Source organism: Octopus bimaculoides, chromosome 4, assembly GCF_046866305.1.
Source record: "Octopus bimaculoides isolate indiv1 chromosome 4, ASM4686630v1, whole genome shotgun sequence".
NCBI classification, from domain to species: Eukaryota; Metazoa; Mollusca; class Cephalopoda; order Octopoda; family Octopodidae; genus Octopus; species Octopus bimaculoides.
The window spans coordinates 108,980,630-108,999,781 of record NC_142931.1 but is presented as its reverse complement, the minus strand read 5'-3'; the positions used below and the strand labels follow the sequence as shown (position 1 = coordinate 108,999,781).

General features: G+C 34.3%; 1 protein-coding gene across 1 annotated transcript in view; it reads left to right on the top strand.

Moving 5' to 3' along the window:
* Positions 1 to 19,152, top strand: part of LOC106875429 (collagen alpha-1(XII) chain) — a 161,995-nt gene that overhangs the window by 89,974 nt on the left and 52,869 nt on the right. The window contains exons 23-26 of the mRNA XM_089351166.1: positions 632 to 765; positions 7,381 to 7,509; positions 11,195 to 11,218; positions 18,286 to 18,397. Coding sequence (XP_089207292.1) covers positions 632 to 765; positions 7,381 to 7,509; positions 11,195 to 11,218; positions 18,286 to 18,397 — 399 coding nt within the window. The remainder of the gene's footprint in view (positions 1 to 631; positions 766 to 7,380; positions 7,510 to 11,194; positions 11,219 to 18,285; positions 18,398 to 19,152) is intronic.

Sequence of the window (19,152 nt, the reverse complement as noted above, 5' to 3'; positions counted from 1 at the left end):
CTTTAGACGGATATATATTTGTGTGTGCGTATGTGTGCACAAATTTATATAAACGTATACATATATGTATGTATGTATGTATGTATGTATGTATGTATGTATGTATGTATCGAAGTATCAATGTTAAGGCGTTTGGGGAAGTGTTTGCATATACACATATAACATTTATGCAAACACAAACACACACGCTTTACATAGAGTATATATGTATAAATGTAAAACAAACAGACCTGTCTTTCTATCTGCCTCTCTCCCTCTCTCTCTATCTCTGCATATGTCTGTCCTTTTTCTATCTATCTATCTATCTATCTATCTATCTATCTATCTATCTATCTATCTATCTATCTATCTATCTATCTCGCACACACATGGTCAAACTTCGAATTTTTTCTATCCAAAAGGGATTTTCAACGCAATATTTATTTATGCTCCTACATAGACCTATTATTTATACCTGTATGTAAGGACTTCAAAATATTCCCCAAAAAGGAATTAGTTCACGTTCTATCACAATTTTGTAAAATTAATCATGACATATATATATATATATATATATATGGATATCAACTAATTCTACTTGTATACACATTAAGATAACTTCATTTCGCCTTTTGTGTTTTTAAACCATTAGATGTCCAACTTATATTGGATTACCAGCAGAATGTTCCCTCATGAAAAGAGCAGGAAAATGTTGTGGAGAAGTAAACTGCGCCTTCAAGACTCACTTTGGAAGGTTTAAGGGAGCGGGCAAGAGAGTTCCCATCGGTAAGTATACAGTTTTAAAAGGAAAATAAGCGACTGAATTACGAACTGTTGTATGATATGTTCTACTAAATTACAAGAATGTTTGCAACCATAGATTCCTTTGTTTGTTTGTTTGTTTGTTTCTTTCTTTGTTTCTTTCTTTCTTTCTCTCTCTCTTTCTTTCTTTCTTTCTTTCTTTCTTTCTTTCTTTCTTTCTTTCTTTCTTCCTTTCTTTCTTTGTAGGTATAGCTTTCTTCTCGCAAGTAGATTTTCCTTGCAGATAATCCATAGAATAAAATAATACTTTTAAATACTGATTTACATCTTGTACCAGGTAAATTTAGATAATATATATATATATATATACATATATATAAACATAATTAAGGGGTCAGCAACAGTTGCTTCACCACATACCGAAGTTCAGAAATAGCAGCTAAAGTGCTGAAACTCCAACAGATAGCATTCCTTGTAACTTAATTGTAATAATTAACCAATAATAATATGAACAAAGTATAATACAATGCATAGATAAACAAATGGAATTAAATACTACATACGTTAACAAAATTTAATTAAACACAAAAAAATACAAAAAAACACACACACACATGAACAAATAAATAAATAGAAACAAATACAAACGAACACGTATTAACAGAGAATATAGGTGATACAGACACTCCCCATACACACATGCACTTACAAAAGACACAGACACATTGAAGGACACGCATGCGTAGACACATACAATAGGAATACAAAATACAAAATGGCTGATAGTTAGCAAGGTGAGACACACATAAGAAAGAAGGAAACAAAGGACCACTGATGAGGTCACAGAAGTGTGACGAAAGAACTCTGGCCGAAATAAGATTAAGATTAATGTAATATAAAGCTGAAGCAAATTAACACCAAATATACAGTGCGTGTGTTTTTATTGGCTAAACTGGCAATATGACCATCCCCAAGTACGACAACATATATATATATATATATATATATATATATATATATATATATTATATACACACACACGGGCGTGTATGATTGTGTACGGAAGAATATATTACTCAAAGAAATTCCATATTTGTCTGCTTTTCACATTTTTTTTACAATCTTATAATAATATAATATAATGAAATGATAGAATATTAAATGTCCATTCTGACTGAAGTAGTACTTTCATGCATTCAACTATGCAATCTTCATGTTCATGTAGTAGTGGTGACAGTTAATGTTTTACTATATATATATATATATATATATATATATGTATGTGTGTGTGTGTGTATAAATAATTAATCCAAAAAAGGAAAAAAAAACACAAGAAAAAACAACAACGCGAAAACGTGGTGCAGTTCACAGATAAAATCCAGAGATTATCATATAGAAGGCACTTAGTAGTTCTCAAAATATTCAAGCTTACATTCCAATGTCTTTACAGGAGATCATTCTACAAGGTAAAGAAAAGCTGTAAGAGTTATCAATTTGAGGCAGTTATGTGGATAAACAAATTAGATACGTCAAGTATATTAAATATATTAAATACGCCAAATACAAAATATGTATATATGTATACATACAAAACGAGAGAATGCAAAAGGTAGAAGCTTTCAGATGATGAATTGTTAAGTATAAATATATAGATATTTATATTAATAGATCCAATTTACACAGAGTACAAACGACAGAGGAAATTAAAAGACTGGAAGAAACAGGTGTTTTGGTTGGCTCAGCAATCCCTAATAATGTTGGTAGATTTCGTTTATCAAAAATGTAGCCGTATGGATGCAATTAATATTGGATAAGATGTTCATCCCTCATCAGGGCAGATAAGATCTCACATTTCAGATCTTAATGCAGAGAAGTTCAAGGATGGACTAAATCTACCAACATAATTATAGATCGCTGAAGGCGGCGAGATGACAGAAACGTTAGCACGCCCGGCGAAATGCTTAGCGGTATTTCGTCTGTCTTTACGGTCTGAGTTCGAATTCCGCCGACGTCGACTTTGCTTTTCTTCCTTTCGGGGTCAATAAATTAAGTACCGTGTGTGTCTGTGTCTGTGTGAGTGTGCGCGTGTATCTTTAAGAGATATGAAATAGATCGATTTAAGGGAGAAACATGAAATAGAAAAATCTACAAACTTAGAATACTGAGTTGAATAATTCATTGGATAGGAAAAAAATGCCACAAACTTACATTTTCCATGGAGATAACGTATGTCTTACTGTTATAACAAAACAACTCTTCAAATTTTCTCTATCCGTTTTAGAAGCTTTACAATTATTAAAAAGAATTGATCATCGTTTATAATAATCTTAAATATTTTTAAAAGCTTCCAGAAATATGAAATACAGAGTTTTTAGGGCAAAACTCTGTTATGTAAATGTTAATAACAGCATGTGGATTGTTGGATTAAAACCCTCTTGGCTAGAAAACTGTTGGAGGCTGCCCGAGGGACATGCATGCGCATCATTTGTGGTTATGGCATATGTACTCAATTATCCCATTAAGGCTTGCGAACAGTCTTCGACTTTTTTCTGTTCACGGGTATTTTTAGCTCAATATTTTATACACTACTGTTAAACACACGCACAGGCGACTTACACCCCTACCAATATATATATATATATATATATATATATATATATATATATATATATATATATATATATTATAAGGTTTTTAACTTTTAAATTTTCATATTCAAAAGAGACGGAGACTTCAAACTCGATATATCGATTTATTAAGGATGGACTAAATCTACCAACATAATTATAGATCGCTGAAGGCGGCGAGATGGCAGAAACGTTAGCACGCCCGGCGAAATGCTTAGCGGTATTTCGTCTGTCTTTACGGTCTGAGTTCGAATTCCTTTGGAATATATATATATATATATATATATATATATATATATATATATATATATATATATATATATATATATATATATATATATATATATATATATATATATGTATGTTTGTACCCTACCACCGCTTGACAGCCGGTGTTGGATTGTTTACATCACCGTAACTTAACGGTCCGGCAAAAAGAAACCGATCGAATAAGTACTGGGGTCCAACTGTTCGATGAAAGCCTTCAAGGCGATACCCCACCATGGACGCAGTCCAATGATTGAAACAAGTAAAAGATAAAAGATATATCATACGTTGTTTATACTTCATCTTTGCAACTTCTACAATTTATTTTATAAAATTGAAAAAGTAGTCGATGGTCAACGTGTGTGTGTGCACGAGCGCGTGTGTATATAAATATAGGGGGAGAGAGAGAGAAAGCATGATATGTGTATGCAAACATAAAGAAATTGTGTAACCATAAGGAAATGTTAAGATAGACGAGTAGAAAACGAAACGACCAAAGCATTACTTAGTTAATATGTGCATGTGCTTCGTTTTGTAACCAATTAAGTAACGCTTACTCTTGACAAGCAAAACTTGATTTAATCAAGACGGAGTATTTAGAAAATAAATAATGCGAAACTGCGATTTCCTAAGAAATGAGATTATAAGTGATGAATCACCATTTCCCATTTCCTACAGTGTGGCATTGGGAAATCAGAACTATTAAAACAATAGCCAAACTCGTAAAACAGCGAACGAGATTCCTTAAAGCTTATAAAGATGACTGTGCGAAACATCAATCACAGTAGTCGTTTGTTCAGCGATGAAAATACAGATGCTGTGAATGGTGTGTTTGTGTGTATGTGTGTGTGTGTTTTTGTGTGTGTATATACGCAAACATATATATACTGACACTCCCATACACCTATAACGTGCGTGACTATGAGGTAAGAAGCTCGTTTTTCATCCACATGGTTCCGGGTTTAGTCCCACTGCGTGGGCCCTTGAGAAGATGTCCACAAACGACCAAATATTTGTGAGTGGATTTAGTATAAAAGACTGAAAGAAGCCGGTTATATATATATATATATATATATATATATGTACGAGGTCTGATCAATAAATATTTGGACTGTTGTCATAGTAACGAAGCTAATGCACGCAGAGTGAAACTGCTTGGCACGGATTGACTTTAGACTCTGCTGTGCAATGCACCAAGTTTTAACATTGCAGCTTACTTCCGCTGCTTACACAGCACTGCTTGGAAGGAACGTGTGTAGCGTGTGATCGTCGCATTGATCATGACATAGAAAGTTTTTCTGGTGATACATTCCCAAAGGCCTACAAAAAATTGCAGAAAGTGTATGGAGAGGAGTATATGAACCACATGCAAGAATATGAGTGGTTCAGACGTTTCCAAGATGTCCGAAAAAATGTCTGATGAACGTTCTGGGAGAACTGCAAAAAATATCACGGATGTGCGTGCAGCTGTGAGGGGAAATCGTCGAATCACCATCCGTGAGTTATCATAGGATGTGCAGATTAGTTACGGTTCAGTTCAGTCCATTATCACTGAATATTTGAGTATGAGACGCGTGTGTACCAAGTTTGTGCTAAAACTGCTTTCAGCTGACCAAAAGGACATTCCAGTTTCAGTTGCACAAGATCTCCTTGATTGTGTCAAGAAAACTTTTGAAAACTTTGCATGGGCCTTTGAGCAGGTATCGCCAAGCTTTTGGCAAACTTTGTTGTAGATTCTATGCAACACACGCTCCACAGCTTCCTTCTATGCACTGTTGTAAATAGCGGAAGTGAGCTAGAATGATAAAACTTAGTGCACATGCACAGCAGAGTTCAAGATCAATCTGTGCGTGCCAAGCGCACAGATTGTCCTTCGTTACTGTGGCAACAGTCCAGAGCTTTTGAGCTTTTTCCCTTTTACCAAACCACTGTTTACGATGTTTAACATTTTGATAGAAGATCCATTTTTCGTCACCAGTCACAAAACTATCCCAAAAGGGTGAAATGAGTTCGCGAGAATGGAGAGAAGGGCAGATGTCAACTCGGGATTTGCGGTTGCTTTCGAACAATTCATGAGGCACTCATTTTCCAAGTTTTAGGAACCTTTCCAAGTTGTTGAAGATGACGATGAACAATTTTATGGTTTGAACTAATCCTTATTGCCAATTCTTCAACTGATAATGCAGGATTTTCTTCAAGTAATGCCTCAAGGAGCTTATCATCAAACTCAACTGGACGTCCTGTTTGATCTTCATCTTCAAGAATTTTGCAGACCATCTTCTGCAAGTTCTTTCATTCAAGCATTCTTTCCCATAAACTTCGCTTCAGCTGCAAAATACTCTTTTTTTGTACTCATAAAACATTCTGAGCCTCAAATGCTCTTTGGATACTTCCATGTTAGAAAGGGTTTTAATTAAAGAAATTTTAATTCTATTATCCTGTAAAATAATATTTAAGTAGTTTAAACGTACACAAATGCATAAAAATAATTTTAAATTCCATTAGACATTCTAAAATACTATTAAATTTCATTCAATTTTAAAAAGGGTAAAATCGGACAGAACTTATGGAATGACCTGATATATATATATATATATATATATATATATATATATATATATATATAATCATATGTGAAATCTACATAGAGATCTGGAATTAATATTTGCATATTTAGTCTTAAAACTTCTTGGCAGGTTCAGAGGCAACCTTTACTGAGCGCTGTAGTGTATGTCTTCGAAGAACAGCTCCCTTTTATGATAACATTGCGTTCAACACACTCGCCTCATTGTCCCACAGCATTATTCTGGGGACTAGTTTTTCCATGTGTTATGTCGCGTCAGGTAGAAGCAACCGGAACTTTCTGACTTCCAAAGACGCTGGACTTGTTAATGCTTTCAGTAAACAAATTGTTTTCTGATTGATGTTTATATCTACCTTTGATAAAAATGATCGCTATATGCACTGTCTACAGCATAATCTGGAATGAATGACGGTGTTTATATCTGCCAACTGTTAAAAAAAAAAATTTGTTTGCTGAATGCATAAGCAAAGCTAACGGCTTTCACTAGTTGCTTCTGGGTGAAAAGACACAACACATCAAAACATCAGTGCTTTAGATTTCCGTGCGCTAATGAGACGTGTGTGTTGAACATACTGTTGTTGTAAAAGACTTGTCTCCGAAGACGTAATACTGCAGTGCTCAGGAGATTTTGTATCTGAACCTGCCTAGAGGTGTTAACAATAAATATGTAAATATTCTCCCATTATACATGTGTGTATGTGTGTTTGTGTGTGTCTGTGCTCGCTCCCGTGTGTGTATGTACATGTATGGGTGTATGTGTGTATGTATTTGTGTTTGAATATATATATATATATATATATATATATGTGTGTGTGTGTGTGTGTGTGTGTGTGTGTGTGTGTGTGTGTGTGTGAATATATATATATATATATATATATATATATATATATATATATATATATATATATATATATATATATATATATATATAGTAGAGACAGTAATTGTGTATACGACAATTTTCCATGGAATGTATTATATGACAATATTTGAATCATTTACGCTGAAAATCATATTGCATTTGAAAGTATATGTTTCGATATCGATTTTCTAATAAATATTTTTCAATGTATTGGTCGATGGTGTTAAAACCCAATTTATATTGATATATTCTGCTATTGATTTCAATCTGTTTTCATTATTTATGACTTTTCTTTCCAGAGTATCCACCTACAACAGGTCCTTGCGTTGATAAAGTTGACTGTACTACTCTCGGTTCTGGAATCTGCACACAACCCGGGTTAAAAGCCTGGGCTGCATTAAACTGCCCTAGAACATGTGGCACTTGTTGTAAGTAAAATTACTTTGTATGTATGTACGTATTTATTTATGTATGCATGCATGTATGTATGTATGAATGTATGTACGGACGTATGTATATATGTATGTATGCATGTAGGTATATATATTTGAATGTATGTATGTATGTATGTATGTTTGCATGCATTTATGTTTCTTTGGCATTTATCTCTTCTCTTTGCAAAAGTCAAACCACTCATTAACAAAGTGGCAAGGCCCTACTGTTTCAGTCAAGACAGCTCTTGGAGCTGGTGGTTACTTGAATTGGCTGCTGATAACATAGATGTGTACGTGATATGTGTATGTGTGTATAGTCATATGAATTTCGTGTGTATAAATCTCGACAGGATAATATTTGTCTAAAAAATAGATAAAAATTTCATGCAAGAACCGCTAAATCATAGAATAGCAGGATATATGTTCCTTTTAATCATATTTTATATTATATTATGTTAAATTTGTTTATAGTATGATTATATTATAATGTTAATATATTTATTATATGCCAATTGTATTTCTCTATTTCCTTTAATATATATATATATATGCGTGTGTGTATGTGTGTATAATATATATATATATATATATATATATATATATATATATATATATATATATATATATATAATATATATATATATGGTATGGATATGTGGTGAGAATGGATGAGGACAGCTGCGTGAAAAAGTGCCACGCCCTAACAGTTGAGGGAACCCGTGGAAGAGGTAGGCCCAAGAAGACCTGGGCTGAGGTGGTGAGACAAGACCTTCGAACATTGGGCCTCACCGAGGCGATGACTTCTGACCGAGACCTTTCGAAATATGCTGTGCGTGAGAAGACCCGGCAAGCCAAGTGAGACTTAAATCCAAGGCCTCTGCCAGGGGTGTAGCCAGCTCACTTATGCGTACCTTTCCTACATTGGACACTAAACTCCGCTTGCTAAGACTTGTTGAGTCAAGTGAAATCGAACTAAATTCGACGTCGCCTCCTTCGTTGGACACGAAACTCAGCTTGCGAAGACTTATTGGGGCAAGCGAAAGCGAAATCGGGATAGCACCTGTGCCCAGCGTCGCCTTTCTGGGACTTGTGCCCGTGACATGTGTAAGGACTTTCTAGCGAAATCGTTGCCAGTGCCCCTGGACTGGCTCTTGTGCGGGTGGCACATAAAATACACCATTTTGAGCGTGGCCGTTGCCAGTACCGCCTGACTGGCCTTCGTGTGGGTGACACGTAAAAGCACCCACTACACTCTCTGGGTGATTGGTGTTAGGAATGGCATCCAGCTGTAGAAACTCTGCCAAAACAGATTGGAGCTTGGTGTTGCCATCTGGTCTCACCAGTCCTCAGTCAAATCGTCCAACCCATGCTAGCATGGAAAGCGGACGTTATATATATATATTTATATATATATATATATATATATATATATATATATATATATATATATATATATATATATATACATATATATATATACATATATGTATATATACATATATATATATATATATATATATATATATATATATATATATATATATATATATATATATATATATATATATATATATATATATATATATATATATGTATATATATATATATGTATATATATGTATATATATATGTATATATATATATATATGTATATATATATATATATATATATATATATATATATATATATATATATATGATATATATGGAGCACTCCGTTAGTTACAACGAGTGTCCCAGCTGATACGATCAACGGAATTCCAATGCAATTTGAACTTTAAGCTGCGCGACAAAAAAAAAAACAAAAAAAAATATTTAGACCATGTGTATTCCTGTTCGTGTTATTGTATTCCTATCTTTTATCCTGAATCCTGGGTTTAGTTGTTTCACAGATTACATGTAAAAAATAAATAAAAATATGAAAGACTGTTTAGACGTACATAGATACACACGCATAAACACACATACACCCATACAAACACACGTATATATATATATATATATATATATATATATATACGTATGTACGTATGTATGTATGACTAATCTGTAAAATAAATTAAAATCTATTAGAACTTAAGGGAATATTAGTTTCAAATTGTGGCACAAAGTCAGCACGTTCAGGGGACTAGGTATGTCGATCACATCGAACCACGTCTCAGCTGGTACTTATTTATCGATCCCAAAATGATAGAATGCAAAGTTGACTTCGGTGGATTGAACTCGGAACCTAAATACGGACAAAACACTGGGGTCGATGTAATCGACTTACCATAAGCTCAGAAACTACTGGCCTTGGGTCACAATTTGAAACCAACATTACATTGTAAATTGCATAACGTATTTTTTTAATGATAATTTAAATCTGTCTTGTATTAAGTATCATATAAATGTAATTTCAATCGGATGTTAATATACGATTACTTTTGCTTACAGTTATGGAATTCCAATTATCGGTCTACTTAGACTTTATTATCTTTTTTATTACCCTTTTTAAAATAATGTCGATGCAGGACGTTAAACGTAGTGATTTAAAAAATAATTTAAAGGCTTATGTAATATTAACTAAATTAATTAAATAAGCTAAAACTTGTGAGTTAAATATTAATAAGAGAATTAAAATATTAAAAACTCGGGATTATATCACGTATAGAAATAGAGCAACACGTAATAGATATTATTTTAATATGTTTTCTAATTTAGGCACAAAGCTTGCGATTTTGAGGGGAGAGGTTAAGTCGATACGATTGACTCGTTTTTTATTGTATCGACTCTGGACAGATTAATGGCGAAGGTGACGACGGCAAGAATTAAACTCAACGTAAATTGCCGGAAGAAATACCACAAGGCATTTATTTCTTCTGATGCTCTAACGATTCTTCCCGCTCGCAGCCATTATCTTATATTTATTATATTAATTTGAAAGTGACGAAAATGAAACTCGGTTCTAGTGGGGATTTTTGAAATAAGATCATAGGTAAAAGAATACTGTAACATATTAAGTCATGCACTCTGGATGGTAGAAACAACCGTAGTATATTAAAGGTACTTATTTTATCAGATAAAAAAAAAGAACTCAAAGTCGGTAACGGTACAATTTGAACTTAGAACAAAAGGGACAATATCAAATACCATTTCTGATGACATTCTTACGACTCTGCTCCTATTGCCGTCTGCATCCAATGTATCATTTATAATATAAACCATTTCGCTGTCTTACGACATTAAATATATATAAATAGAAATATCAATTACAAAAATATAAAAGGAAAACAGTGTTATATTATTAGTGTTATTGTACTAGCGTTATTGCATTAGTTTTATAAAAGGGAATTAATGTTGTAGTATCAGTGTTATGAATGAAATTAGTGTTGTAGTATAAGTGTTGCTAAAGAAAATTAATGTTATAAAGGGAAATTTGTGTTATAGTATTAGTAGTATTAGTGTTATAAAAGAAAATTAGTGCTATTGTGCTAACAGTATCGACAGAAATTAGCGTTAGGTTACTAGCGTTTCAGCATTAGTGTTGTAAAATGAAATTAGTGTTATATTATAATAGTGGTGTTCGGTAAGGAAATTAGTGTCTTAGTATGAGTTATATAAAAGAAAGTTATATACTATACATGAAAATTAAATTCTAATAGTTGCTTTTAACACTTTTCTTACTTTTCTTTGGCAGCGACTTCTATGACGCCATTGAAAGGTAAGTCAGTTTTTATTAATTATATCTTCCATTATTGGTGTGTGTTTTTAATTTGCCACGAGACACAACTACCTCCGATTTGAAATTATTTATCCTCCACGTTCTTCTTCTTCTTCTTCTTCTTCTTCTTCTTCTTCTTCTTCTTCTTCTTCTTCTTCTTCTTCTTCTTCTTCTTCTTCTTCTTCTTCTTCTTCTTCTTCTTTTTCTTCTTCTTCTTCTTCTCTGTCTCCGTTCACTTTTCTTCGTTCTTTCTTCGTTTTTTTTCTTCATCATCTTCCTTCTTTTGCCTTTTCCTTGTTTCTACTTTTCTGTTGTTGTTGATAGTGGTGGTGGCGTTGTTCTTTTTCTACTTGCTCTTGTTTCTTTTTCTTGTTTTTGTTGTTGTTGTTGTTGTTGTTGTTGTTCCTGTTCATACTTGTTGTTTTTCTTGGCGTTGTTGGGACTTCCCACTGCTACTTTTATCATAGCCAGTGACTTTTGATAATCACCCTTATCACCTACTTTAGGATATAGCCTCACAAGTATGTACAGGAGTGGCAGCAGTACTATCCTTGGCATGTCATCAATACCCAAAGTGTGACTTACTTCAGCTTAAAGTATTTACTTTACTTATTGTTTTATAGTATTGTTTGGCATAGAGTTGGGCGCCATTTTGACATGCCCAAATAATTGTTCCTAATTTCGGTTCAAGGCCAGAAAATTTCGGGGAAGGGATTAATCAATTACATCGACTCCAGTGCTCAACTCATACTTATTTCATCGACCCCCAAATTATAAAAGACAAAGTTCATATTGGCGAAATTTGAACTCAAAATAAAAAGAACGAGAAGAAATGCCGCCAAGGCTCTTGTCCTACACGGTAACGATTCTGTCAGTCTTCCCCGCTCATTTATCCCATAGGCACAAAACCGGGGAGGCAGTAGTCGATTACATCGATTCCAGTGTCCAAATGGTTCTTATTTTATCGCCTCCGAAAGAATGAAAGGAAAAGTTGACTTCTGCAGCATTTCAACTCTGAACGTAAAGCCAGAAGAAATGTCACTAAGCATTTTCTCCGATGCGTTATGAAGATTCCACTAGCTCGCCGCCATAACACCTCCACGTAATAATAGTAGTAAAGGAACAAAAGAAAAGATAATCAAAAACAATAACAATCTAGGTAAAGAAACGGAGGTAAGAAAATCAGACTAAACACCGACATACAAATATTCAGAACACAATGCATTAAACAATGTAAAGCATATACATGCATACACACAAATGTAAGAAATATTTGTAAATAACATTACGGACACATAAAGGCGGCGAGCTGGCAAAAACGTTAGCACGCCGGGCGAAACGTTAGCACGCCGGGCAGAAACGTTAGCACGCCGGGCAGAAACGTCAGCACGCCGGGCAGAAACGTTAGCACGCCGGGCAGAAACGTTAGCACGCCGGGCAGAAACGTTAGCACGCTGGTATTTCGTCTGCCGTTACGTTCTGAGTTCAAATTCCGCCGAGGTCAACTTTGCCTTTCATCCTTTCGAGATCAATAAATTGCCAGACAATACTATAAAATGCCAAACAATACTATGGAACAATAAGTCAAGTTGCGTACTGGGGTCGATCTAATCGACTGGACCCCTCTCCCCCAAAATTTCGGGCCTTGTGCTTAGAGTAGAAAAGAATATTACGGACGCATACGGTGAATACGTGATATCACCATAATAATTTGAGATTGTATAATCTCGCATTTGTTACAACTTAAGAGGGTTTTAATTTAGTGCAGTTCATGTATTGATTGATGGGTGACGTGACTGTTTCTTTAATATTTATACCAATGATACCACTGGGTCTATGTCGCTCATTGAAGGATGTTTTAGAGGGACAGTACAAAGTCATGCGAGGTGTCTGAGGTGTTGATTTAGATGGCGCTTGTATATGATAGGTTGAGAATCAATGAAGAATGGTAATTATTTGTGTAGGACTATTTGTTGTGGAAGCAGCAATAAGTAGGTCCTTAATGCACAGAGAAACGAGTAGCGAAAACATAGTCCAATCTTGGAATGTTCGAGAACTGATACTGAGAGGTCTGAAAAATACCCTATTCCCACACACTACAGTTGTGTGATTTGACCAAGAATATTCTCCCTCGAGAAATGAAAGAGATGGAGAGGTTAGAAAAGAGAGATAGGATTTTAAAGGGAAGCTCGGTGGTGCTCATGACGTCACCGCTAAAAGTTATGCATTTATCAGGATCAGCAACAATACTTTCACAGATTTGAAAAGACAAAAAAATAGAGACAATAGCAATAACGGAAAAGGAGCTATTGTGGTTGAATTGGAGTAGTGAAGATAATGAAGGAGTAGATTAAAATAACGGGGTGTAATGACGTTCATAATGATATTAAGGATGGCTATATTAATGATAATATCTATAACAAAGTTTATGTTTGTAACAATGATAATATCGATATCAAAGCGGATAATCTTAGTAACAAGTACAATTACGAAGGTAATAGTATAACTGGATCCAAAATTATTAAATTCCAGTAAGTGGCTGGTATTTTAACGACTTCTGGGGGATGAAGATGGATGGGAATCCTTGGTAAAATCTGGAATTAGAAAATAATTAAATACAAGAAAACCCGTCTTTCCGTCTCTCTATCGATTTTGCCCTTCATTACTTTAAATGATAGACTAATAATAAGCTAATGTTGATCAAAAAGTGATTACAACGATGGTGATGATGCAGCTGCTGTAATTATAATGATGAAGATCATGACGACCATAATGATAATTCTATTTATGATAATACTATTCTTTGTCAGTTAAAGAAAAATAAGAATTTGAAAAGTTAAATAATTAGAAATTAGAGAAGAAGTTTAACTCAATTAAGACTGGAATACAAAGACAGATACTAATGCTAATAATACTACCACTGACGAAGGGAAGAAAATTAATTAAGAAAACTAATATCATGCTAATTAGATCAAACTCAGACCTACAAATAACGAAGAATCAATGTTCTAGACAACATAAAATACACGCACACAAGCACACAAATAAACACATTGACAATACACACACATACACATAATAAATAAAAAGAAAATACTAGGAAAGAATATTACAGAAGAATTAGATTAGTACTCTAAAAAAGATTTGAGTTCAGAAAATAGGTATCAAAAACCTAATTAATACTTTGGACAGGTAAATATAAATAAAAGTTAGTAGGCATCTATACTTTAGCTATTGCAATAAGTTAGAGTGTAATGTTCTTAATTGGAAGATAAATGAATTAGCAAAACTAGAAAGACAAAAAACAAAACAAAACAACGGCAGGAATATAATGTTTGTGCTTAAAACACACCACCGATAAACTAATATGGAAAAAGCACTACCAACAGAGGAAGGTAGGAGCTTAGTGCAATTAGAAAACTATTATAAAATATCTACGGTAGTGCTATGAAAATATTAAGATTGACAGAAAGCTTACATAAATAGCTACAAAACACGAATAAAGCAAAAGCTAAATAAGATTAGAAATCAATTGAACACCTTTGAATGTAGATATATTTAATTCGAGGTGGCGCATATCTAAATGAAAACAACATGTGCCAGAATAGCAGCGAAATCTTGTTCAATTCACATTTACGCTCGTAGATACCGAAAGGACACGTTAGGTAATGTAATCAACGGTCGCATAAAGCAGTAGTTGTTTTCTTGACATATGTTTGCCTTCTTAAAAGAAATAACTAAGTAGTATTTATGAATTGTGAGACAAATGCTGTAAATTAAAAGAACAACATCAGATATTTGTTCTTTTCTGTGTTATAAATGTCATATTTATCACCAGAAATCCATTGAACCAGTTAGTAATTAGTTGCAAACTTGTAACGGCGACGCTATAGTTCACCAATTGTGATATAAAGTAACTAAAGAAAGAACTCGTCGGGATTTAGAGACAGTGAATTACTACTTTTCAATCTCAATATTCTTTCACATGAATCAGTCTCCAATGTTTTCAGGTAAGATTTGAACACCAACAACTCGCAGTTTCCTTTTCCGCTATAATTTTTGTTTGCATCTAACCAGAGATGGCAAAAGGAAACAAATTCTCTGCATTCTGTCTGAAGAGGGAGTGTTGGTGAAGTAACTGAAGCGTCGGACAGAATGTTCTCACCAATTCTCTGTGTTCTGAGTTCAAATCTCAGCTAGGTGAACATTACCTTTTGTCTTTTGTAGTGACTAGGATATGTATCAATGAAGTACTGAAGTTTCTCTCTCTCTCTCTCTTTCTCTCTCTCTCTCTCTCTCTCTCTCTCTCTCTCTCTCTCTCTCGCTCTACATAAAATCAACTGTACCTGAGCTATGAGTTAGGCGGATCCTGCTAAGTTTAAAAAGCTCAAGACGAGCCGTGTGTCGGGATGATGTGTCCTACAGCTGTATGAAGAGTTAAGGCCTCAAGCAAAAAGGATTCTCTCTGAGGCCCTATAACATTACCATAGCATTTTGTGTGGTATATTATTTCATCTGTCGACCATCTTGCGTGTTTACCAGCAAGTCTCCAGTTGTGAGCTGATTTTTGTTCTTTTTCGTTCTTCCTCATCTCCCAGAGGCCCTGCTATATAAGTTATAAGCAGGGATCTCTAGGAAGGAATAACCGTTTTGATGGTGGAGAAGTTGTGGTATTCCTTTCAGATAGCTACGATCTGAATTCAAATACCACTAAGGTTAATTTAGCTTTATATACTTTCCAAGTATCAAATCACCAGTACTAGGGCAGTTTCTTTCTTTCTTTCTTTTTTCTTTCTTTCTTTTTTCTTTCTTTCTTTCTTTCTTTCTTTCTGCTTGTTTCTTTGTCTGTTTGTGGAAAAATGGGGCGGAAATATGTAGAGATGGATAGGCATGAGCTTCGTCTTTAAATAACCAATTCACGCAGTACAAATGATCAAGACACAACGGTGTCTCTCTGCGATTCCATCAAGCGTTGAGGACTTAAGAAAGAGAGGAAAGAAAGAAAGATAAAAGGGAGGTTCTTATCTATACCAAAAAATATTTTTGGAATCTATTTTGATGAAGAGAGAGAGAGAGAGAGAGAGAGAGAGAGAGAGAGAGAGAGAGAGAGAGAGAGAGAGAGGCGGGAAGAAACCTAAGTACACTGAAATGTAAATAGCTATTTTATTTAGGCAATACACACACACACACACACACACACACACACACACACACACACACACACACACACACACACGCAAACGCACACACACACATATATATATGGTTAGATAAAATTACCATCAAAGAAAGAAATGTATGTTGAAATTGAGTGAACGGAAATTAAATAAAACATCGACATAATTTCCAAGCGATCAGCAATAAGATTTCGATAATTGTTTTGCTTTCAGGAAATAGGCCGATTAAACGACAGTATTGGAATATCCACTTTTAGATTATGAGCCGAAATTCGCTTCTAATGTCGCATAGTGTTTCTAAATTATTCCACTTAACACAGACGTAGGAAATACATACTAGACAATTTGGTTATTTCCACTTTGATCTTAAGTCAAAATTTCGCTCATTAATTTTTCATATGATTACTATTTCCGATTAGAAAATTCTTAATCGATACTAACGAACGATTTAGTTTCTTTATATCCTTATTAGCGGTATCAGCAAAGTGATGATCAGAACATTTTTTGGTATTCAGATACGTTCCTGCTCCACTCTAAAATTCCATCTCTGACAGTATCGACTTAGTATTCCATCTTTTCTTACAAGATCATATCAGTACCAGACAACTATTGGCTCTGTGCAATGCAGTGGTGCTTACACTGGCAAATGTCAGCCCTCAAATGAATATTAATGATAAATTTTACTCTCCGCACTATAGTTTTATCATTTCTCTCTGCATCTACTATAGGGTAGAATTGCTCAGGTCTCGTTTTGTATTTTTTGAGTGACATCAGGATCTGCAGATCCCATCCAACCACACATTTTATCGTATCCCCTCGACAAACCTTTCTTTTTCTTTTGGCGGAAGGGCTATACAAACAATAACAAACCAAAGTTAAACATTCCTCCCAATGTTTTAAATCGTTTCTCTCGTGTTTCACGTATCAAATTGTAATTTGATTCCTGAAAATGTAGCTTGTGTCTATTTGTTTCATTGTCATATTTTTCTTTTCAAATTCCGACGAGGTCGACCTTGCCTTTCGTCGTTTCGGGGTCGATAAAATAAGTGCAAGCCGAGCACTGGGGTCGATTTAATCGACTAACGGAATTCCCCCAAAATTGCTGGACTTGTGCTAAAATGTGACACCATTATTATTGTTGTTGTTGTTGTTGTTGTTATTATTATTATTATTATTATTATTATTATTATTAGTGACACTGGGGTACAAAAATACGAAGCCTAATATACCCATCAAGAATCCAGTCTGATAAGGATAAACCAGGTAACATGCATCACAAACATATGTGCCCGGCATGGCAATCTCATATCAAGATTAACAGCGCTCGTCTTTGCAGATGGGACCCAGTTAGAATATATTTCAGGTCGAGTGTCCCATCCTGCTCAAAAGGTCCCTGGATGAGGGTCGTTTAAGGATGATGTGCGAAACAGCTATGTTTCCCAAAGAATTCCTCTCAATATCACTCCTGCTTGTGAACAGAGATGTCCGTATCGTCAGCTACTAAGAGGCATGCTCAGTTGGTTAAGATCAATCAAAAAAACAAGCATATCTGTGGCTTTGAGCAGAGTATTTTCTGTGGCCCATCTTTTATACCAAGACAAAACATGTCCATGATAACACTAGGAGCCATGAGAGCCACTACCTGGTATTGAAACAGGGCATATTATTATTATTATTATTATTATTATTATTATTATTATTATTATTATTAATATTATTATTATTATTATTATTAATATTATTATTATTATTATTTTATGTTTGACTTTTGTTTTGCATTTGTTATTATTATTATTATTATTATTATTATTATTATTATTATTATTATTATTATTATCATAGTTATTGATATTTTTATTTATTTGTTTGTTTATTTACTTATTCAATTAGGTTCCTGTTTAGTGAACGGTAAGATAATTCCAGAAGGTCACACTTGGCAGGATGGATGCTCCACTTGTCTTTGTGAAAATGTCGCGCTAGGAATTGCAAGATGCTACGAACAGTAAGAAATAATTTTCTCATATACAGACGTCGTATCAATTGCATTATTTTCTTCTACTTTTTCTTTAGCACTTCGCTTAAACTCAACTAATACTTCACGGGAAAAAAGACTCGTTTTATCCAAAACCATTAAAAGCAAAAAATGCTTTCTCTGAGTTACCCAAGTTCTTCTTTTATAACATTGAAAACCTATAACATATTTACATTTATTAGTATATTTTAGTGTGTATATAAAGAACACTGTCTGTCGAAGATACTTTGAAGTCTTGAGTTCATTTACATATACCGGCAATGTTCCTAACCACATAGTTCCGGGTTCAGTCCACTGCATGGCAACGTGGGCAAGTGTCTTCTACTATAACCTCGAGCTGACCAAATCCTTGTGAGTGGATCTGGTGCACAGAAACTCAAAGAAGCCCGTATGTGTGTGTATGTGTGTATTTATGTATTTATGTGTGTGAGTGTGTGTCTGTGTTTGACCCCCAGCCATAGATTGACAACCGATGCTGGTGCGTTAATGTAAATTCGGGGTTCGGCAAAAGAGACCGTTAGAATACCTACTAGGCTTACGAAAATAAGTCCTAGGTTCGATTTCTTCGACTAAAACCCTTTAAGGCGATGTTCCAGCATGGCCGCAGTCAAACGACTGAAACAAGTAAAATAGTAAAGGAGAATATTAACAGGAGAAACAAAAAAAAAATCAATCTTGAAAGTAGAATGTAAACAATTTTATAATATCATAAAATCTATAATATT